Source organism: Syngnathus acus, chromosome 4, assembly GCF_901709675.1.
Source record: "Syngnathus acus chromosome 4, fSynAcu1.2, whole genome shotgun sequence".
Classification (NCBI taxonomy): Eukaryota; Metazoa; Chordata; class Actinopteri; order Syngnathiformes; family Syngnathidae; genus Syngnathus; species Syngnathus acus.
In genome coordinates this window covers 4,299,939-4,313,537 of record NC_051090.1, presented here as the reverse complement: position 1 = coordinate 4,313,537, position 13,599 = coordinate 4,299,939, and the positions used below count along the sequence as shown (strand labels likewise).

At 43.7% G+C, this 13,599-nt stretch overlaps 3 protein-coding genes across 3 annotated transcripts; 2 read left to right on the top strand and 1 right to left on the bottom strand.

Moving 5' to 3' along the window:
• Positions 1–11: 11 nt before the first annotated feature.
• haus8 (HAUS augmin like complex subunit 8) lies at positions 12–2,846 on the bottom strand. Its single transcript, XM_037248750.1, has 12 exons — positions 2,747–2,846; positions 2,571–2,647; positions 2,304–2,362; positions 1,947–2,073; positions 1,798–1,853; positions 1,560–1,677; positions 1,308–1,418; positions 1,133–1,236; positions 883–1,041; positions 653–794; positions 424–565; positions 12–251 (listed from the first exon to the last, which is right to left on the bottom strand). Exons 1-12 carry the CDS (start codon positions 2,785–2,787, stop codon positions 125–127), a joined length of 1,263 nt encoding a protein of 420 aa, XP_037104645.1. The 5' UTR covers positions 2,788–2,846; the 3' UTR covers positions 12–124.
• A 3,838-nt stretch (positions 2,847–6,684) lies between these two features.
• On the top strand, positions 6,685–8,061 carry foxe3 (forkhead box E3). The gene has a single exon (XM_037248753.1). It carries the CDS (start codon positions 6,685–6,687, stop codon positions 7,924–7,926), a length of 1,242 nt encoding a protein of 413 aa, XP_037104648.1. The 3' UTR covers positions 7,927–8,061.
• Positions 8,062–9,971: 1,910 nt separating this feature from the next.
• foxd2 (forkhead box D2) lies at positions 9,972–11,999 on the top strand. Its single transcript, XM_037248763.1, has one exon. The coding sequence runs from the start codon at positions 10,380–10,382 to the stop codon at positions 11,448–11,450; it is 1,071 nt and encodes a 356-aa protein (XP_037104658.1). The 5' UTR covers positions 9,972–10,379; the 3' UTR covers positions 11,451–11,999.
• The last annotated feature ends 1,600 nt before the right edge of the window (positions 12,000–13,599 follow it).

Genomic DNA, 13,599 nt, shown 5'->3' with positions numbered 1-13,599 from the left:
GTTTCAACAACTCACTGCTTTTCAATTTATTGTCTGACAATCTTTATTAATTTAAAAAGTGTGCATCAAAGTGGAATTGGAAAGTGCATGCACAATACATCGTCCTCCCACGCAGCCAACAACATTATTGTTTTGGGCAGCAGAGCTCCATGAGCTTTTCAGGTCCCAGCTTCTCCTCCTCCTCAGCCTGCTGCACTAAAACGCTGTGACGGGACTTCAGCGATGACAGCTCGGACAGTTCCGAAAGCAATCTAAAATATTTGGAGACAATACTTTCAGGGCAATTCGTAGCTAATTTAATATATTTTTAAAAAGCATTTGATTGTTAGTCATGTAATAATTTTCCTAAACTAGAATTTTTTTAAAAAACTGAGTAAAAGCCAATGAGCTGCAACCTTGCGAGTCTTTAGCTTGAGTACTCACCCAGGCAAGTGCTGACGCATCTCCTTACAGTCCCTCTTGATAGCTTTAAGGCACTCTAGAGTGACCCGGTTCTCCTCGTGATTTCCATCTGTGCATTCTCTCAGAAGCACCTCGCTTTCCTTCAAACAAGCCTCTGCTTTATCTAGAGAAAGCAATTATGTGATTTACTTTCAACCATTTCTCCGGTTGCCAAGTTTTGCCTAGAAAATACACAAAATACGCCACCAACCCAGAAATTCTCGCGTGTCACCGGCAATGTGGAAGTTCTTGACGGGCAGAACGTGTCGGGTGGTATCTACGGCTGAGGCCAAAGTCTTGTAAGACTCTGTGAACGGTTGGATAGTTTCTAATGCTGGAGTCAAAGCAGAAATCTGTTGGGACAACCAGATGGTGCATTGTTGTAAACAAGTCAACACACAATAAAAACAAGGTTCGGTGCTCACACAAGTGATTCCTGACCTGCAGATCTAAAAGCTCATTGGCCTGTCTCTGCTTCTCCAAGAGATGGTACTGGCGTTTCTTGGCCATCACCTTGCTGTGCAGCTCCTCCTCTTCCTCCATCATGTGCAGCAGCCTCGCCTCTGCCTCAGGCTTCAGCTTGGCCATGTTATGCGCCATCTAAAGTCAAGCAAACACTCAATCGTGCCATATTTTTGCCACCCCCTGAAAAACAATCCCAACCTTGAGTCACAAACTGTCCAGCACTCACCTTTGCAGTGATAAAAGCCAAGGACCACGCTTGCATCTCGATGCAGTTCTTGTTATCTTCGTGGTTCCTCACAGTCTCGTTGGCAGTTTGGTGCACTGTTTTATCTTCAAGGTTGACCAGAACACCGTAAGAGGACAGTCTCATTTAGAAGGAGAACGTAGAAAACTCAGTTTACCTCCGATGACCGAAAAATCGAAATCAGGCGGCAAGCCGTGTCCGTCAGAGAAGGTGGACTGCAAGAGCGTCTTTCGTAAGAGCAAAGACTCATCCTGATGTGACGCCTTGGCTGAAAGTGAGATTTTAATTAACCATCACAGGCAGGCATCCGTTTTTAATTGACTAACAAAAAATGAATAAACGTGATTTTCAATTCTAGTCTCAGATGAAGAAAAATAGAAAAGGAAATTTCTTTGTACTCATTACATACACGTTCCAAAAGCGAGCGGGCCCATGGAGCATTGTGGTGGGGTGCTTTTAGCACGGCTGGGTTTAGGCTGCGAGAACTTTGGTTGTAAACTCCCAGAATCATTGTTGTGGGAATTACTCTGTGGAAGAAATTTGAATTAAAATTAGAATGATTAAAAAACTTTTTGCCTGTGTTTTAAATAATCACATTATGTATTTGAGAAAAAAAAAAAAAAAAAGACATCAGTCTGTTCTATTACCTTTGAAAGAGACGACCTCTCAACCGCTTGCATGTACCGAGATGAGACAATTTTTGCTAAATAAAGAGATTTCTTTTTTTAAATTAAAAAGTGGAGTCAAGGTGCCACTCAAACGGTATTAAAAAAATGTGGATGGATTTATTACATACACGTTCCAGAAGATGATGGGCCCATGGAGCATCGTGGAGAGGTGCCCATTTTTACCTTGGAAATGCTGGGTTTAGGTAAGACGTGTCTCTGTGGTGAACTCACACATTCACCGTTTACCGGGTTACTCTGTGTGCAGGGGAGAGGAAATGTCATGATAAAGTCAGAAATGTTTGCTTATTTTTTTAAAACATTTGTTTCTATATTTTTGTATGAAAGTTTAGGTAGTACCAGAGGAATTATCTTTATAAGTGAAAAAGACTATGTGCAAAACTTGTTTTACATTATGTTAATGTAAAAATTGAGTAAATTGAATTTAAATTAGTGGCCATATCGCCAATCTAATTAAACTAACCTACCTTTGAAGTGGAAGTCTTCTCTGCAGCCTGCGTGCATCGAGACTGGACAATTCCATTTGCTAAAAACCAAAACAAAAACGACAACGTATACAAACATATAGACATTTGTAGAAGGCTTGTAGAGACAAATATCCTAATACAGTCTTACTCGAGACGATGTGTGCGCGGTATCAAGACAATTACGTGCAAGTGTAACATGCCATATTACCCAAAATGACACCTGAATTAAAATTACACAGATTTCGATATATTTCAGCCAACACCTACATTCGGAAGCAGGCTGAATGGGCTTCTTTGCAGTTGCATTCTTGTTGATTTTATTAGGGCCGTTTCCACTTCTTAAACTGAAAGAAAGGGTTTACACTTTACAGAAATTCAAGTAACTTGGAAATCGTTATGCATAATAAATTGATTTTCTAGAGTTGAGACAAAACAACAACAACCTTTTCGCGTCTACGGCAATGGTTCGTCTTCTGGACGCCATGTTTTTGGATTTTCGGAAGAGCCCGCCCTATCCGTTAGATTTATACGTCGACGGGAAACAAGAAGTATGCATTTAGTTCCGCTACCCTTTGACGGAACCTTTAGTCTGTGACACGTAGATCGTGTTATCGTTGAACACATCAAATATTATTCACCTATTTATCCATCATTAATAATTATGAGAAATAAAAGGCACACTGAATGATTTGACATGCACCTTGTAAACATGCAGACAGTATTCTGTGTATATAGTTTCAAATATTTCCATTTGATTGCACTTATTTATATATATATAGTATTTTACATTAGCGCTGATTATTTCATGCTGATATTTTCATTGTAGACATAATCAGGTTAGCAATTGCCACTAGATGGGTGTAATGGTCTGTGTTCACAATTCAAGAATACACTTCGGCGACCTATGTCAGATTGTTAGAAATTAGAAATTATTGTTTGGAAATTACTGGTTAATGGTGCTTTTTTTTCCCCATGCACTGTTATCAGTGAGCCGGTCATCCGTTTAATTCCCACATGTGTGCATATCTACTTAGCTACTTCTCAGTCCTCATGCACTGTCTGCTTTCGTGGAAATGTGTGTTTGTACGTTTCTTAAGGAACAAACCAGGTTCTGATCCCCGCCTGTCTGAGCTGTTCTGGGCTAATATGGGAGACAATGGTAAGACAGCGGGTGTGGGATGGGAGGGGCCCAGAGGAAAAGGATCCCGAAAATCCCTTCTACTGACTATCGAGTATTGCGATAAGTAGCATTATAGTGGAGAAACACGGCTCTGTATGACATGAAGATGACGACACGTATGACGACTCACACTTGTTAGTCATCTTGACCTTTTACAACTTAATGAATTTCAATGATAAAGGTTGACCATTTATGTAAAGGCCGAGTTATCTTTCAGCACCAGGCAATGCCCCCGCCGCCGCTCATTGAGGCAAGCAGAGTTGATGAAGGACAATATTCTATCTTCGGGACATCTTGTAGATTGAAACTGGGGTCAAAAGCACCCAAATTGACCATCTGACAATCATCTGGTTCCTAATAAAGTGACCTCTGGGTGTATTTGATTTAACAATCCACACCCATGGCTGGCCCCTCCTCCCATTGCGGTAAATTACTCATCACTGCCCGGTCTGCTCGTCTGGTCCACATAGCCTTCCAGGAATGCCGGCTTTATGCGGGGAAAAACCAACCGGCGGTCTTTTCGTCGCCAGCCGAACCACATTACGCGGACCTCGTCATCTCACAAGAAGCACGACCAATCCATTTCTATGTTTAGTTCTAAACCTGAAAAAAAAGCACAGCTTTGGTCAAATGGCTCGCAGCTTTATTTTCCACCTGAAGCACGTGGCGCTCATTTCCTAATATTGTAATTGGCCAGCTTAGCCCGGTTGGACGTCACCTCGTTCTGCACGGACGATTCTTGCAGCCGGTAGAGGGTCAGAGGGGAGTTCCCCTAGAGGCGTTTGTCCAAGCAGAAACTACAAGTCGACTTCAACTATGTCAGTAGAGGTCAAACTCTGACGCCGCTGCGTGACAATTTTTCCGATTAGCATAGAATTGTATTGGCAATTCTGGTTGAGCCCTTTGAAATCTGCCTAGCAACAAGATATCAGGTATCACATAAGCTGGGAAAAGTTATAAAATGTTATGATTTTAGTTTTGAATCAATTAAATTATATTTTTCGGGGGAAGGTGCTGACATTGCCCAGACTGGTTCTGGATCAGCTGTGTGAAAGTTTGCACATCACAGACTCGCATCATACAAGCAAGCATGACTATGTGTGTGTGTGTATGTGTGAGAACCATGTGCAGTGCTTTAGCAGGGCAGTGTAGCGTGCAGTGCAGAAGCGGTCTAGGCGAGCGCGGCCCCCGCTCGGCTGGTAATCCCCGCGTTTTCAGGAGCCCTGGCCCGTACTTGATGGGCTTGAGCAAGAAAAAGGCCGCGCTCTCTCCTGCGTTTCTCGCCATGTCACTCTCTCACTCTTTTATTCAGCCTCTTTCTCTCATGCCCCCCCCCTCCCTCATGTCCTTGTTCCCTGAAGCCACTTTTTCGAATGACTGGCTCCCAAGTGTTAACTCAGCAACTTTTATTCAGTCATCTCTTGTCCTCTGGTTCGCATCACATGTCAACAAGTCCTTTTAGGAATACTCAAAGTTAAATTTGTGATTTCTGGGAATTTATATTTTAGTGTTTGGATTTCATGGAGACTCTGGGTCAGTCAGCTGTGCGGCAATGTTATAACATGGATGACTGCTAATGGAGGGAGGATTCAAAGAAAAGCAAATTGGCAAATTTTGTGTCTCGATACTACATACAGTATACTCCGATATCATTCAACAATACCATACCGCATACTCTGTCCGCCAGCTCAAAGTAACATCGAGATGACTGGACCCCCTCCCGACTCGACCGCTGCTCATTCAGACAACACTAAGCCCAGCTAGCTACTCACAGCCAGTGTCTAACAGCTTCAGACAGGCGTGGGAGCAGGACCGTATCCAAGCAGGATCTGCCCCCAGAGCTGCCAGGTCAGCCAGGACAAACAGGGGCTCAGACCAGGAAACGGGCCCTCTGCCTCGGGGCCCGAAGCCTCTTGCTAATCCCCCTCCCATAGCACCCACACTGGAGCCTCCCTACTGCACCTCTGTACTCCCTCTTTCAATCCAGTTACTGGCAGTTAGTTCACAAAACTATTTAATTTGACCAAAGTCAAGACAAAAGTGCAACAGATTTTTAACTTTATATTTTACTCCAGTTCACAGGTGTTTTTAACATATTTATTTGGCATCACCAGTCGTGAGATAGCGAGCTCAACAGCTACCTGGCTAGCGATAGCATTCAAATGCTGTAATACATAACTGGTGATACAAAACTACTTCATTGGAGTTGCAAAACAATTTTCAAATAATTAAATATTGCTCAAAGAAATAGATATTCATATCATTTAAATCAGCTATCTGCTTAAGTAATCAATCAATTAGAACCGTTGCGGCCCTGCCGCATTTCAAGGTTGTTGTCTTCATATCAGTTGTGTGCGGAACTGTTTTCACTCGAAAATCCAAAAGACAACATGTCTTGTCCCCGAGCAGAACACTGTTTAACGATCACTTTCGGAAAATGAAAATGAAATGGAGTGATATTGACTTTTCTTCCCCAAAAGCTTTGATAGCTCAATTGCTTGTTTTCAGTGGCTTGTTATTATTTTTCAATTGCCGTATTGTCTGTCATGTTTGCAGTAGCACGGAGCAGCTCTGTTGTTTCTGCTCTGAGTATACAGACGCCATGCTGGGAGAGCAGCACAGCGGGAAGGACCTTGAAGTTGAAATGCTACTTTACTTTATATTTCCATTCCATCCCCTTTATAAAAAACTTACACGGACAAATAAAAAGAGCATTTTGAACAATTTGTGGTTTTTATTTATATATTGTGACAATAAATCTAAAAATGTCTGGCAATTAAAGGGTAAAAACATTTATGTGTCACCAATTCAGTGCAGTCGACCAAATGTAAACTGCAATTTTAATTGTGAAATTAATATTTCTTTTTTTAATACTCATCTAAAGGCATTTTTAAAATAGGCTACAGCATTTATGTGGCAAAAACGACATGCTCCAAATTAGTTCCATGCAAACAAACAGGTGAAAAACAAATAAATAATTCATTAAGTATGAAATCAATGTGCAAAAAAAAATTGGTGCAGCTGCAGCTTCGTCATCAGGGAGCTAGTTGCGTCATTGCTCCCCCCACCCTTATAAAACTGTCAGCGCCTCTGCATCTCACCTGGAATGACACCCAGCACCCAACACAAGAGGACACGACACGGGCTATTTTTCTAAAAACTTTTTTTTTTAAATATAGACAGCTTACTCTTTTATTTTCTATGAATCTGGCAAACTACTCGTACTACTCTGGCATGTGCAACATGACCGCAGAGACGCAGCACTCTCCCGCAGAGGTCAGTCCGGTGGTCCTGTCCCCCAACGTCAGTCTGGACTCTCCGCTGCCCCCCTTGATGCTGTCAGGCCGCTCCAAGGACGGCGTCCTGATCAAGTCGGAGCCGCGAGGGAACAGTCCCGACGCCGAGGACGGGGTCGTTTTAGGCCAGACGGATCAGGAGCACATGCCCACCGGTAGCCGCCGCAGGAAGAGGCCGGTGCAGCGGGGCAAGCCCCCCTACAGCTACATCGCTCTCATCGCCATGGCCATCGCCAACTCCCCCGAGAGGAAGCTCACACTGGGCGGCATCTACAAGTTCATCATGGAGCGCTTCCCGTTCTACAGGGAGAACTCCAAGAAGTGGCAGAACTCCATCCGTCACAACTTGACACTCAACGATTGTTTCGTCAAGATCCCGAGGGAGCCCGGCAGACCCGGCAAGGGCAACTACTGGACTCTGGACCCCGCCGCTGAGGACATGTTCGACAACGGGAGCTTCCTGCGGAGGCGCAAGCGCTTCAAACGCACAGATGTGAGCACCTACCCGGGCTACGTGCAGAGCTCCAGCGCCTTCACGCCCACCCCGATGGGAAGGCCTTCATACCCGAACACCTTGTACGCGGGCATCGGGTCCGGGTACGCGGCCTCCTCCCAGCACCCGGCCATGCTGCATCACTACCAGACGTCGGCCGGCGTGTGCCAGGCGCAGCCGCGCATGTTCAGCATCGACAACATCATCAGCCCGCAGGCGGTCGGGGAACTCAACCCACAAGCTTTGCAGGGGCTCGGCGGGGGAGACCTGGCCGCTATGACCTCCAGCTGCTCGGTAACCGGGGGAGATCCTTCGGCCTGCTTTCAGACCCAAACCGTCAACCAGTCCGCCAACATGTTGAGCAGAAACAACGGAAACATCTCCTCCAATATCTCCTCCAACCTCACCCCGGGGTACCCTTACTCCTCCCCGGCATCGCCTCCCAACCTGACCGGTATGACCCAAACCGGGTTCTCCCCCGGGAGCTCTCAGGTATACTGCCCGGGCAACAGGCTCTCTCTGCCTTCTCTGCGACCGAGCTCCTGCGCGGAACACACGGAGCAGCTTCTGGGCCTCTCGGGCTCCATGAACACTTACAACAACTCCTACATGAGACAGGCCAACTTTGCATCGGGACTGGAACGATACATGTGACAACCTGGTTGAAGAACATTTTATAAGGGATTCCAAAATTCTCGTTATTTTATCGTGATAGTTTGACAGCAAAGGATCAAGCCGTGTGAGAAAACATTCCACTTTTTTCCAAGCCATTCAGATTTTGACACATTCCTTGACATCTTCTCGGGGAAAATGGTGTTTTTTTTTATTTCGATGTAAATACATTTCTATTTTTAAAAAAGGTTTTATCAGTGCAGCAGTCTGAAATAAAGCATTTTTAACCTAAATGGCGCTCCACTTTTCACAGTTTCATTACGTAGGCCTACACAATTTTTTATTTTATTTTATGGAAGAGAAAATATTAGATTTGTTTTGTTTAATTTACTATATTCAACATTTAAGCCTCCACGTAAAATAATAACACACTAAATCGCATCTCCAATATACAGCGGAGTGTCAATCCAATTTCCCATTGAGAGATCATATTGAGTATAACAAATACAAAACTAAATTTTAAAAATAATAAAATGTATAATTTTAGTCCCGAATAGCTGTAAAATCTAGAATTACATAATTTGATATGCAGCACTGATTGCATAGGAGACCCGGATTCAAACCCTCAACCTAAAAAATGTCAAGTGGGTGTCAACAGTCATCAGCCCGTTTGTTATTGTGGTTGTACTTTGCAGGAGGACACAAATGCAAAGAGCGGGTGCTAAAACCCCATTTTAGTTTCAGTGTCAATGCACTGCCGGCTTTGTTGCACAGTTCCTTATGAGCAGCAGAGAGCGCCATAACCTCACAAACCTAGGTTGTTGAAAATAAAACCCGCACAAATGTGACTGGCGTTGAATTGATGTGCATACGAAAAAATACCAAATTTAAGCAGAACAAACTTTGAAATTGTCAATACTGACCGCTAGATGGCGTCTGTCACTTAAACTTTGACACAGGACAAGTACTCTTGCCTTGGTATGTCATCCTACATTTATTTGTGTGAATTCATGTGCACAATAAGAAGTCATGAACTGTACCTGTCCGCTGGATGAATACATAAACATGTTATCTTAATTCTGTGAAATGCTGAAAGCATAACAAGTCAACAAATGTAGTTAAGTATGGGCCGTATATAGCCCCCTCCACACACACACACACACACACACACACACACACACACACACACACACACACACACACACACACACACACACACACACACACACACACACACACACACACACACACAGACACACACACACGCACACACACACACACACGCACACGCACACACACACACACACGCGTCCAACGAATACTGTCATTTACTTAAAAGAATACATAAACAAAATGAAAACAAGGACAAACTATATCTCTATATATCTCTTGGAATTTTCAAGGTAGTGATGAGGCCAGGCATGAATAGCACAAATCAATAAAATAACCATATAAATAAAAACAAACGTAAGTAAAACGAACCAAGTATAAATGAAATATAAAAAACTGTTTTCAGTATTAATTCAAGCGACAGAAATGAATAATGATAAACTGATTTAGTTAGTGACACCAGACCAGTCGCAACAATAATAATAATAATAATAATAATAATAATAATAATAATAATAATAATAATAATAATAATAATAATAATAATAATAATAAACTTTGAGTATTTTGGTTCACAAAATAATTCACATCAAATCTGAAATAACCAATATTTTCTAATTGCAACTACATTAAACATCCGTTAAAAAATCTATTAATACTAAAGTAAAATAATACAAAATACATTGAACAAATTCAAATGCTTGTGTTGCTAACACGCGTCTTATCATTCGGTTTAATTACATTTATCATAGAAAAGGTTACGAACAAAAATACACTTCACTACAATCAATAACACATTGGGACTAGTCAGAAACGAAAAAACAAAATCACTCCGTGTCCGACTCTTCGTTTCTCGTCATGCGCGTTCAAATGAACATTAAAATATCAATGTCAAGTTATGATATGTAAATTTGGCCCAGTTCCTCTATGTGCGTCAGTGATCACGTGACCAGGGTGCTCCTATAAATGCGTAAAGGAAGCAGAGGGAGCTAGTGTGGCTCTTTGGTTGGATCCCTACATATACCTTCCTTAAAATTTCAAAATGTTATATTCTTAAATAACTTTGAAAAACAACAACAGTGTTAAGGGAGGGCAATCGTGGATCAGAGGAAGATCGATGATCTGTGATTGACTTGTACGCCTGGAAAAAGAGAGAGCGAGAGGGAAGGAGAGAGAGCCGAGCAGAAGTTTCCTTCTGGTTGACACTCGCGTCCCCAGAGCTCCGGGAGACGCCAAAGGCTGCAGGTCCAACTTGTTTTCGTCCTTTCTAGAACCATGCGTGCGTTGGCTGCTGGACGACACGGGTGCAGCCAAGTTCTGGTGCGGTTCTAAAGTGTCGGTGGGCTCTCAAGGAGGAGAGGAGGGGTTGGGGGTGCACAAGAAGGATGACTTTAGGGACGGATATGTCCGACAGCTCTGCATTGTCCGATGATGTGGACATTGACGTGGTCGGGGGGGACCTGTCCGTCGGGAAGGACGGCAAGTACCTGCACCACGACTTCAACCTGGACTCCGATGATAATTACTCGCAGAACGCAGAGGAAGGGGCGTCCTCGCCGGGTCTGAGCAGCTCCGACTGCCCGGCCGAGCAGATGGGGCTCGGCGCCGAGTCCGAGTCGGTCCTGGTGGGCGATAAGGCGAGGAAAAGCGCTTTGGTGAAGCCCCCTTACTCCTACATCGCGCTCATCACCATGGCCATCCTGCAGAGCCCCAAGAAGCGGCTGACCCTCAGCGAGATCTGCGAGTTCATCAGCAACAGGTTCCCCTACTACCGCGAGAAGTTCCCCGCCTGGCAGAACTCCATCCGGCACAACCTCTCCCTCAACGATTGCTTCGTAAAAATCCCGCGGGAGCCCGGTAACCCCGGGAAGGGCAACTACTGGACGCTGGACCCGGACTCGGCGGACATGTTCGACAACGGGAGCTTCTTGCGCAGGAGGAAGCGCTTCAAGAGGAACCAGGGCAACGAGATTCTGCGGGACGCCGGGGGCTTTCTCCCCGGGTTCGGATACAGCCCGTACGGATACAGCTACGGACTTCAGCTACAGAACTTCCACGCCGCGCACAGCCCGTACCACCCGCACCACCACCCGCACGCGGGCGGCTCCTTCCCGTTCCCCAACGCGCCGTGCACCTTGCCCTCGCCCATCTTCCCCGCGGCGCCACCTCCCTTGCCCGACCTGAGGAAGCCCTTCTACCCGTCCCTGGCGCCTGTCAAGACGGACTCGAGCGCGCCGAGTCGACCGTCCTTCTCCATCGACAACATCATCGGTGCGGCCAACTCCGCCGCGTCGACGTACAGCGCGCAACCGGGTGGGCAGGCGCACATCCTGGCCATGCTCAGCCCGGCTTTGGCCTCCGCTTCCAACCACTTGAGCCTGGCGCAAGACTTGTTACAGCCCGGTCCACACGGGCAGACTTTCCCCAGCAAAAACTTGAACACTTGCCCTTTCTGAAGAAAAAAAAAATGCCCCTGAACTGAACATATTTTTATTAATAAAAAGCCAAAAGTGGTGTGCTCCTATGTGAAGGTAGGCTGAACATTATTGATGGGGGAAAAGTAAGTATTGTGCTTTGGCTCCTTAAGAAGGTTTATTTATGCTTTGTAAATAGGTGCATTTGGGAAACAATAATGATCCGTCCAAATAGGCCTTAACACGGCCTCCATTTTGTGTTATAAGCAAATTAACAGTTAAGTTAAACGTGTCCCGGGGGTTAACATTTTTACATATTTTCTGCTTTTAAATAGCGTGGTGGCACACGAGACAGACAACTCAGGTTTTAAACAGAAAAGCAAAACAGCAGATTTAAAAAAAAAGTTGTTGGTCTAAAAAAAAAAAAAAGCACATTACCCCCATTCAAACTTGTTCCACGGTTGTATTTCACATACGAGTTTGTCATGTGTTGCCAATAGAAAAAAAGACAAGTGTTCATATAGGTCATTTTTTTGGTTGTAATGACAAAAATAATAAATGTTTGTGCATTTGAAAAGAAGGAAGAATCTACTTTTAATCCTTTCATTAGAAGAACGTTAATGTAATTTTCTGGTGAATTGTGAGGTGGAAGGGAGGGGGCGTTCATTTATATACACATTTCATTTAAATATGTCAAAAACATCAATGGGTGTAGGGGCCAGCATTCATTTGTGTTTCTTGCTTTACAAAAAAAAAAAAAGAGAGAGAGAGACCCTTTTGCTAAAGGGCCTTAAACTCCATACTGAGCAAAACTTGGTGGTTTGTAATTGAAAGTGGACAATATCCCTATAAGCGCTTTAGATTTTGTGGAGCGAATTAAGGGGGCTTTCGTTGCTAATTTGTAGCAGCATTTTCATTGGGGCTCCTAATCCAGCGTTTGTTGACGTTGTCAGCGTGGACCCCCGGCCAGGGGAGACTCAATGCCCGCACAGCGAGGGGTCCCCCTTTGGCAGGCCCGGAGCAGCCACACACGTATATAGGAGCCCTGAAAAGCAATGTTCTTTCATTCGAGCGGCGTTGTCTCGAAACACGGATGAAAAGAAGCAGTGGGGGACCCCCAAAACAGGCCCAGTGGTCTTTTTTGAGCGGAGCATGTTTGTGGACAGAAGGAGCCTGTATGCATGCGAGGAGGCTCTTTGTGCGCAAATGTACGGGCAAATTAGTTTGCGGGTGTTTTGACACGTGATTATTGCGGATGAAAGGCGTGGAAGGGATGATCCGTCTTGTCTGTCCTGTGGCGCAACAGCGGCGCTTTTCAAAAGCTTTGAAACGAAAACCAACACATGCTTCTTTAGTCCAGGAACAATTCTGATGAGTAAAATGGACCAATGAGAAGCGTTTCATTTTGTATCCTCTTCTCCTCCAAACAAAAGTGCTGTCCCGAAGATAACACACGTTTTTGATATGGTGTATTTTGCTGATCTTATGTATATCGTAAAATTAAAAACAATTTAGTGTGATGTATAAAAAAAAAAGCAAATCTGCTCTTTTATTAAAACAAGGTAAAAAATAAAACAGAATAAAAAAGAAAACACTTTTGATCATTATTGCTACATGATCATTTAATTATGAGCATTTGTGGAATTTTTAACGACAGAATCTTTGTTTTATTTCGCTCATGGTCAGCCTCAAAATAGAATGTGTAACTCACTCTTAAAAAAGCAACAGCAATAATAATAATAATAATAATAATAATAATAATAATAATAATAATAATAAAGGCCCTACATAGTGCCCAAATGCATTTTGCGGTATTATTTAATATGTGGGTGTTCAATATTGATGATATCATCGTGGTGTTTAATATGTAACGTAAGAAATGACATAAAGAACTAAAAAGAATCATATATATATATATATAATTCTATTTAGTTAGTGATGCCCCTAGATACTGTTCACCCATTGAATTGCGATGCGCATTAAAGGTTGCAAGTCAGAAACGCATTCAATTCATTTTGCGATACCGCATATCGTTCAGGCCATTATCGGGTTGAGGATATATTTTTTTCGATATATTGTATGCAGCCCTTCTATTTTTAGCACCGTGGTGCTGTATAAAACAACCCATTATCCAATAGCACCAGACATGCAGGAAGCAAATGGTTGGTTGTGTGATATTGAACCTATACTT